This window comes from Taudactylus pleione, unplaced genomic scaffold, assembly GCF_031769625.1.
Source record: "Taudactylus pleione unplaced genomic scaffold, aTauple2 ptg000635l, whole genome shotgun sequence".
Classification (NCBI taxonomy): Eukaryota; Metazoa; Chordata; class Amphibia; order Anura; family Myobatrachidae; genus Taudactylus; species Taudactylus pleione.
The window spans coordinates 979,242-990,194 of NW_028285037.1; the positions used below are offsets into that span (position 1 = coordinate 979,242).

Consider the following 10,953-nt stretch of genomic DNA (forward strand, 5'->3'; position numbering starts at 1 on the left):
CCTGTACTATACCATCCTCCCGTACAAACCCTTCCTGTCCTATACCATCCTCCCATACAATCCTTCCTGTACTATACCATCCTCCCGTACAATCCTTCCTGTACTATACCATCCTCCCGTACAATCCTTCCTGTACTATGCCATCCTCCCGTATAATCCTTCCTGTACTATACCATCCTCCCGTACAATCCTTCCTGTACCATACCATCCTCCCTGTACCATACCATCCTTCCTGTACTATATCATCCTCCCGTACAATCCTTCCTGTACTATGCCATCCTCCCGTACAATCTTTCCTGTACTATACCATCCTCCCGTACAATCCTTCCTGTACTATGCCATCCTCCCGTACAATCCTTCCTGCACTATACCATCCTCCCGTACAATCCTTCCTGTACTATACCATCCTCCCGTACAATCCTTCCTGTACTATACCATCCTCCCGTACAATCCTTCCTGTACTATGCCATCCTCCCGTACAATCCTTCCTGTACTATGCCATCCTCCCGTACAATCCTTCCTGTACTATGCCATCCTCCCGTACAATCCTTCCTGTACTATACCATCCTCCCGTACAATCCTTCCTGTACTATGCCATCCTCCCGTACAATCCTTCCTGTACTATGCCATCCTCCCGTACAATCCTTCCTGTACTATACCATCCTCCCGTACAATCCTTCCTGTACTATACCATCCTCCCGTACAATCCTTCCTGTACCATACCATCCTCCCTGTACTATACCATCCTCCCGTACAATCCTCCCTGTACTATGCCATCCTCCTGTACAAACCCTTCCTGTACTATACCATCCTCCCGTACAATCCTTCCTGTACTATGCCATCCTCCTGTACAAACCCTTCCTGTACTATACCATCCTCCCGTACAAACCCTTCCTGTACTATACCATCCTCCTGTACAAACCCTTCCTGTACTATACCATCCTCCTGTACAAACCGACGATTTCAAGCTCCCTAACTGCGAAGCCACAGCCCCAAATTTCAGACGCATGGCGCTTTTACTGGGGTAAAGAAGTTGGAAGGTATGCTAATAGTCGGATAATGTTTGGTCCCCAAAAATAAGCAAATAATGCCCGCAAGGTCATGAGGTGCTCGTAGCGATATCATATACATGCACAATGCTGTATTGAAAACGATTTATTAACACATACACAGTGGAAGAATTACGGTGTTCGCCTTGTATTGTGATACACTTGTGAAAGCATGTAAAGTGGTCCTGTCCCAGGAAGGCGTTCTCAATCTCAATCGAAAAAAGCGATCTACCATAGTCACTTTGCGAAATGCAGGACACAGATTGCGTGACATATCTTGCCTGGAGAAGGCTTCTCGTTGTGGCGTGCAGTGTACCCTCAAGAGATACGCCGTAAACAATAGTGTATGTGATCGCCCACCACCTGGAGAAGTGACCACAAATCAGAAGGACAAAGTTATCAGAGTGTGTTCCAAATAGGACAAATTCCAAACAGCTTGTCAGATCCGCGCTGCTCTGATGGAAACGAAAAAGAGAAGCAGGTAAATCGCGGCCGTCAAACGCCGCCTTGAAGCGGCTGGCATGAAGGGATGTGTTGCAGCCCAAAAACCATTGGTTAGGCCCATAAATAAAAAGAAGAGGCTATTGTGGGCAAAAAAGCGCAGGAGCTGAACCACTAGTCAGTGGAGGAAGGTTCTTTTCATAAACGAATCAAAGTTTGAGGTGTTTGGGTCCAAGAGGTGTAAGTTCGTTCGTCGTGAAACCAGCGAGCTCGCATTCAGCCCACAGTCAAGCATTGAAGAGGTCCCATTTTGGTCTGGGGATGTTTCGGAGGTGCTACAGTTGGTGACTTCGTTGGAATCGAAGGAATCATGGACTCCAAATGCTACCACAACATCCTGGTGCGCCATGCCATCCCTTCCAGCGCCTGACTCATTGGTTGTAGTTTCACACTACAGCAAGGTAACAACCCAAAACAAAACTTCCAGTCTTTGCAAAAAGTTCAGTCAAAACTACAACAACAGAGGATCGGATTCAATAGTCGGCGAAATAGTCCCCCCCAGAAAAATGTAAAGATGCGTAGTTTGGCACAAAGCAACCAGTGAAATTTTTAGAGAGAAAAAAAAAGGTTGAAAATTGGTTTTACGTATTGGGTCTGGTGTTTCGGGGGCGGTATGGATGCGTCAAGTATTTTTAACATTACAGGAGCTGTTTTAATGGTTTTTAACATTGTGCTTTTACGACATGAAAATATACTTTCTCCCATTTTAACGTACCCCCAATTTATGTGGAACAGTCATTTCCTGGAAAACAATTACTTTCTATCATTTTTTTAAAGTTTTTCCGTATTCACAAATTACCGCCAACCGACGAATTTAAGTCCTCAAAATACTATTATTACAGCCAATCGTACACTTCAAAAAAACTACATTTTATTTGTAAACAATTCGTACGGGTACAAAACACGTTTATTTTGCCAAATAATTATACATATATATATATATATATATATATATATATTATCACAAACTAGCTTCTTTTGTTCACTACTTTCCGATAAATGGACGATAAGGTTAGTGTATTGAAATGAATGAGCTGTAGTGTTTCCTATAGAGTGTAAGCTTGTGAGCAGGGCCCGCTAATCCATGTCTCTAGCTATACATTATTATTATTTATTATTTTTATATGATGTATTTATAGATCATATCATGTAATAATAGTAGGACAGGGATGATTACCTGTAATTATATCATTATAACACAATCTTTACATAGCTAATTTATGCTCTGTATTATTATAGATCTATGTATTTTTTATCACTAAAGTGTGTGTATATATATATATATATATATATATATATATATACATAAAAAACACACACTGTACTTCTGTAATGTATTTCTGTATGTACTATATTATAGAGCTGAGTATGTACTGTAGCTCTGAAATATTATATATCTGTATGTACAGTATTATTATATACCTGTGTATGCACCTTACTTCTGTAGTATATATCTGTATGTGCAGTATTATTATATATATATATATATATATATATATATATATATATATATATATATATATGTGTATGTATTGCACCTCTGTATGTTCAGTACCTATGTAATATATCAGTATGTACAGTATTATATACCTATGCACTGTACCACTGTATTTTATATCTGTGTATGTACTATACCTCTATATTAAATATCTGTATGTACATTATATTTCTGTGTATGTACTGTACCTCTGTAATATTATATCCTCTGTATGTACAGTACTAATATAAAGCTGTGTATGTACTGTACCTCTGTAGTATTATATATCTATGTACAGTACTAATATATAGCTGTGTATGTACTGTACAACTGTACTATCATATATCTATATGTACAGTATTATATATCTATGTATTATATCTATGCTTTCCAGCGCTCATCCTAACCCACTACTCTATGCTCCTTCCTCACTATATAGCCCATCTGTGTCACCCCTGTTTGTCTGACACTCCCCTCAGAATGTAAGCTCTCGCGAGCAGGGCCCTCTTTCCTCACGTGCTTCTTCTTGCCTTACTTTTACTTTCATTTACAATGGCACCTAAACCTGATTACTGACACCCTGCTGCTTATTTAGGTGTTATGCAGCATTGTGTATAAATCATGTACTTGTCCTGCATTATCTGTACTGTTAATAACTGTTGTCTTGTGTGCTCACTTGTTTTTGTACTTTGTAAGGCGCTGCGGAACCCTTGTGGTGCCATATAAATAAAGGATAATAATAATAATAATAATAATAATAATAATAATAATTACAGCTCTGTATGTACAGTACTAATATACAGCTTGTGTATGTACTGTACATCTGCACTATTATATATGTGTATGTACAGTATTATATATCTGTGTATGTATTACAGTTCTGTGTACAGTACTAATATACAGCTCTGTATGTACAGTACTAATATACAGCTCTGTATGTACAGTACTAATATACAGCTCTGTATGTACAGTACTAATATACAGCTCTGTATGTACATTACTAATATACAGCTCTGTATGTACATTACTAATATACAGCTCTGTATGTACAGTACTAATATACAGCTCTGTATGTACATTACTAATATACAGCTCTGTATGTACATTACTAATATACAGCTCTGTATGTACATTACTAATATACAGCTCTGTATGTACAGTACTAATATACAGCTCTGTATGTACATTACTAATATACAGCTCTGTATGTACAGTACTAATATACAGCTCTGTATGTACATTACTAATATACAGCTCTGTATGTACATTACTAATATACAGCTCTGTATGTACATTACTAATATACAGCTCTGTATGTACAGTACTAATATACAGCTCTGTATGTACATTACTAATATACAGCTCTGTATGTACATTACTAATATACAGCTCTGTATGTACAGTACTAATATACAGCTCTGTATGTACATTACTAATATACAGCTCTGTATGTACATTACTAATATACAGCTCTGTATGTACAGTACTAATATACAGCTCTGTATGTACAGTACTAATATACAGCTCTGTATGTACATTACTAATATACAGCTCTGTATGTACATTACTAATATACAGCTCTGTATGTACATTACTAATATAAAGCTCTGTATGTACATTACTAATATACAGCTCTGTATGTACAGTACTAATATACAGCTCTGTATGTACATTACTAATATACAGCTCTGTATGTACATTACTAATATACAGCTCTGTATGTACAGTACTAATATACAGCTCTGTATGTACATTACTAATATACAGCTCTGTATGTACAGTACTAATATACAGCTCTGTATGTACATTACTAATATACAGCTCTGTATGTACATTACTAATATACAGCTCTGTATGTACAGTACTAATATACAGCTCTGTATGTACATTACTAATATACAGCTCTGTATGTACATTACTAATATACAGCTCTGTATGTACAGTACTAATATACAGCTCTGTATGTACATTACTAATATACAGCTCTGTATGTACAGTACTAATATACAGCTCTGTATGTACATTACTAATATACAGCTCTGTATGTACAGTACTAATATACAGCTCTGTATGTACAGTACTAATATACAGCTCTGTATGTACATTACTAATATACAGCTCTGTATGTACATTACTAATATACAGCTCTGTATGTACAGTACTAATATACAGCTCTGTATGTACAGTACTAATATACAGCTCTGTATGTACATTACTAATATACAGCTCTGTATGTACATTACTAATATACAGCTCTGTATGTACAGTACTAATATACAGCTCTGTATGTACAGTACTAATATACAGCTCTGTATGTACATTACTAATATACAGCTCTGTATGTACAGTACTAATATACAGCTCTGTATGTACAGTACTAATATACAGCTCTGTATGTACATTACTAATATACAGCTCTGTATGTACAGTACTAATATACAGCTCTGTATGTACATTACTAATATACAGCTCTGTATGTACAGTACTAATATACAGCTCTGTATGTACAGTACTAATATACAGCTCTGTATGTACATTACTAATATACAGCTCTGTATGTACATTACTAATATACAGCTCTGTATGTACATTACTAATATACAGCTCTGTATGTACAGTACTAATATACAGCTCTGTATGTACAGTACTAATATACAGCTCTGTATGTACAGTACTAATATACAGCTCTGTATGTACAGTACTAATATACAGCTCTGTATGTACATTACTAATATACAGCTCTGTATGTACAGTACTAATATACAGCTCTGTATGTACAGTACTAATATACAGCTCTGTATGTACAGTACTAATATACAGCTCTGTATGTACAGTACTAATATACAGCTCTGTATGTACATTACTAATATACAGCTCTGTATGTACAGTACTAATATACAGCTCTGTATGTACATTACTAATATACAGCTCTGTATGTACAGTACTAATATACAGCTCTGTATGTACATTACTATTGCACTAATATATCTATGTACAGTATTGTATATCTATGTATGTATTACAGCTCTGTATGTACAGTACTAATATACAGCTGTGTATGTACTGTACCATTGCACTAATATATTTGTATGTACAGTATTATATATCTATGTATATAATACAGCTCTGTATATACAGTACTAATATATTGCTGTGTGTATTGTACCATTGCACTATTATATATCTGTATGTACAGTATTATATATCTGTGTATGTACTGTAAGTCTGCAGTATTATACCGGTATATGTACTGTACAGTTATAATGGTCTCTGTATATTTGTGTGTATATATAGGGTTACCCGCCTCAGAGTCACCTGTCCGGCCGTCTCTCACATCCCATCCCTCCTCCCGGTGGATGCGGCCTATGCTGTGCCCGAGCCTCGGGATCTTCCCGATGACACAGCCGCTATCACCGCCTCCAGCTGCGGCCTGACACTGCCAGCCCGCTCCGCCCACTTCCGGCATTCTGCGGCATCCCTGAGAGCGCGGACTACATCTCCCGGGATACAGCGCGGTACATCTGTGCACGTTCATCTGCTTCCCCGTCTTGAGACAGTAGGTTCCGCGTAAACTGCATTCCTAAGGGGAAATTAATTTATTTTACACATAAAATAGGAAATGGGGGTGCTGGGTGTACAGTACAGTATACACCTACAGAGGTGCAGCACATATATACAGTGTGTGACATTGTCCTGTCTGTAGTTACACATGATACAGAGATGGGGGTGCTGGGTGTACAGTACAGTATACACCTACAGAGGTGCAGCACATATATACAGCGTGTGACATTGTCCTGTCTGTAGTTACACATGATACAGAGATGGGGGCGCTGGGTGTACAGTACATTACTCACCTACAGAGGTGCAGCACATATATACAGTGTATGACATTGTCCTGTCTGTAGTTACACATGATACAGAGATGGGGGCGCTGGGTGTACAGTACACACCTACAGAGGTGCAGCACATATATACAGTGTGTGACATTGTCCTGTCTGTAGTCACACATGATACAGAGATGGGGGCGCTGGGTGTACAGTACACACCTACAGAGGTGCAGCACATATATACAGTGTGTGACATTGTCCTGTCTGTAGTTACACATGATACAGAGATGGGGGCGCTGGGTGTACAGTACAGTACTCACCTACAGAGGTGCAGCACATATATACAGTGTATGACATTGTCCTGTCTGTAGTCACACATGATACAGAGATGGGGGCGCTGGGTGTACAGTACACACCTACAGAGGTGCAGCACATATATACAGTGTGTGACATTGTCCTGTCTGTAGTTACACATGATACAGAGATGGGGGCGCTGGGTGTACAGTATACACCTACAGAGGTGCAGCACATATATACAGTGTGTGACATTGTCCTGTCTGTAGTTACACATGATACAGAGATGGGGGCGCTGGGTGTACAGTACAGTATACACCTACAGAGGTGCAGCACATATATACAGCGTGTGACATTGTCCTGTCTGTAGTTACACATGATACAGAGATGGGGGTGCTGGGTGTACAGTACAGTATACACCTACAGAGGTGCAGCACATATATACAGCGTGTGACATTGTCCTGTCTGTAGTTACACATGATACAGAGATGGGGGCGCTGGGTGTACAGTACAGTACACACCTACAGAGGTGCAGCACATATATACAGTGTGTGACATTGTCCTGTCTGTAGTTACACATGATACAGAGATGAGGGTGCTGGGTGTACAGTACAGTACTCACCTACAGAGGTGCAGCACATATATACAGCGTGTGACACTGTCGTGTCTGTAGTTACACATTATACAGAGATGGGTGCGCTGGGTGTACAGTACAGTACACACCTACAGAGGTGCAGCACATATATACAGTGTGTGACATTGTCCTGTCTGTAGTTACACATGATACAGAGATGGGGGTGCTGGGTGTACAGTACAGTATACACCTACAGAGGTGCAGCACATATATACAGCGTGTGACATTGTCCTGTCTGTAGTTACACATGATACAGAGATGGGGGCGCTGGGTGTACAGTACAGTATACACCTACAGAGGTGCAGCACATATATACAGCGTGTGACATTGTCCTGTCTGTAGTTACACATGATACAGAGATGGGGGCGCTGGGTGTACAGTATACACCTACAGAGGTGCAGCACATATATACAGTGTGTGACATTGTCCTGTCTGTAGTTACACATGATACAGAGATGGGGGCGCTGGGTGTACAGTACAGTATACACCTACAGAGGTGCAGCACATATATACAGCGTGTGACATTGTCCTGTCTGTAGTTACACATGATACAGAGATGGGGGTGCTGGGTGTACAGTACAGTACACACCTACAGAGGTGCAGCACATATATACAGTGTGTGACATTGTCCTGTCTGTAGTTACACATGATACAGAGATGGGGGCGCTGGGTGTACAGTACAGTACACACCTACAGAGGTGCAGCACATATATACAGTGTGTGACATTGTCCTGTCTGTAGTTACACATGATACAGAGATGGGGGCGCTGGGTGTACAGTACAGTACACACCTACAGAGGTGCAGCACATATATACAGTGTATGACATTGTCCTGTCTGTAGTTACACATGATACAGAGATGGGGGCGCTGGGTGTACAGTACACACCTACAGAGGTGCAGCACATATATACAGTGTGTGACATTGTCCTGTCTGTAGTCACACATGATACAGAGATGGGGGCGCTGGGTGTACAGTACACACCTACAGAGGTGCAGCACATATATACAGTGTGTGACATTGTCCTGTCTGTAGTTACACATGATACAGAGATGGGGGCGCTGGGTGTACAGTACAGTACTCACCTACAGAGGTGCAGCACATATATACAGTGTATGACATTGTCCTGTCTGTAGTCACACATGATACAGAGATGGGGGCGCTGGGTGTACAGTACACACCTACAGAGGTGCAGCACATATATACAGTGTGTGACATTGTCCTGTCTGTAGTTACACATGATACAGAGATGGGGGCGCTGGGTGTACAGTATACACCTACAGAGGTGCAGCACATATATACAGTGTGTGACATTGTCCTGTCTGTAGTTACACATGATACAGAGATGGGGGCGCTGGGTGTACAGTACAGTATACACCTACAGAGGTGCAGCACATATATACAGCGTGTGACATTGTCCTGTCTGTAGTTACACATGATACAGAGATGGGGGTGCTGGGTGTACAGTACAGTATACACCTACAGAGGTGCAGCACATATATACAGCGTGTGACATTGTCCTGTCTGTAGTTACACATGATACAGAGATGGGGGCGCTGGGTGTACAGTACAGTACACACCTACAGAGGTGCAGCACATATATACAGTGTGTGACATTGTCCTGTCTGTAGTTACACATGATACAGAGATGGGGGTGCTGGGTGTACAGTACAGTACTCACCTACAGAGGTGCAGCACATATATACAGCGTGTGACACTGTCGTGTCTGTAGTTACACATTATACAGAGATGGGTGCGCTGGGTGTACAGTACAGTACACACCTACAGAGGTGCAGCACATATATACAGTGTGTGACATTGTCCTGTCTGTAGTTACACATGATACAGAGATGGGGGTGCTGGGTGTACAGTACAGTATACACCTACAGAGGTGCAGCACATATATACAGCGTGTGACATTGTCCTGTCTGTAGTTACACATGATACAGAGATGGGGGCGCTGGGTGTACAGTACAGTATACACCTACAGAGGTGCAGCACATATATACAGCGTGTGACATTGTCCTGTCTGTAGTTACACATGATACAGAGATGGGGGCGCTGGGTGTACAGTATACACCTACAGAGGTGCAGCACATATATACAGTGTGTGACATTGTCCTGTCTGTAGTTACACATGATACAGAGATGGGGGCGCTGGGTGTACAGTACAGTATACACCTACAGAGGTGCAGCACATATATACAGCGTGTGACATTGTCCTGTCTGTAGTTACACATGATACAGAGATGGGGGTGCTGGGTGTACAGTACAGTACACACCTACAGAGGTGCAGCACATATATACAGTGTGTGACATTGTCCTGTCTGTAGTTACACATGATACAGAGATGGGGGCGCTGGGTGTACAGTACAGTACACACCTACAGAGGTGCAGCACATATATACAGTGTGTGACATTGTCCTGTCTGTAGTTACACATGATACAGAGATGGGGGCGCTGGGTGTACAGTACAGTATACACCTACAGAGGTGCAGCACATATATACAGCGTGTGACATTGTCCTGTCTGTAGTTACACATGATACAGAGATGGGGGCGCTGGGTGTACAGTACAGTACTCACCTACAGAGGTGCAGCACATATATACAGTGTATGACATTGTCCTGTCTGTAGTTATATATGATACAGAGATGGGGGCGCTGGGTGTACAGTATACACCTACAGAGGTGCAGCACATATATACAGTGTGTGACATTGTCCTGTCTGTAGTTACACATGATACAGAGATGGGGGCGCTGGGTGTACAGTACAGTACTCACCTACAGAGGTGCAGCACATATATACAGCGTGTGACATTGTCCTGTCTGTAGTTACACATGATACAGAGATGGGGGTGCTGGGTGTACAGTACAGTACACACCTACAGAGGTGCAGCACATATATACAGTGTGTGACATTGTCCTGTCTGTAGTTACACATGATACAGAGATGGGGGCGCTGGGTGTACAGTACAGTACACACCTACAGAGGTGCAGCACATATATACAGTGTGTGACATTGTCCTGTCTGTAGTTACACATGATACAGAGATGGGGGCGCTGGGTGTACAGTACAGTATACACCTACAGAGGTGCAGCACATATATACAGCGTGTGACATTGTCCTGTCTGTAGTTACACATGATACAGAGATGGGGGCGCTGGGTGTAC

At 41.1% G+C, this 10,953-nt stretch overlaps 1 protein-coding gene across 3 annotated transcripts in view; it reads right to left on the reverse strand.

The window, feature by feature from the left end:
* LOC148479130 (uncharacterized) overlaps positions 1 to 6,512 on the reverse strand; it is a 102,333-nt gene extending 95,821 nt beyond the window's left edge. For 2 of the 3 annotated variants that reach the window (XM_088454917.1, XM_088454916.1), the window contains exon 1: positions 6,343 to 6,512. In XM_088454917.1, coding sequence (XP_088311043.1) covers positions 6,343 to 6,368 — 26 coding nt within the window. In that variant the 5' untranslated portion in view covers positions 6,369 to 6,512. Of the gene's footprint in view, positions 1 to 6,331 lie in introns of all 3 variants that reach the window. The other variant, XM_088454918.1, reaches the window with a different exon arrangement.
* Positions 6,513 to 10,953: the final 4,441 nt, after the last annotated feature.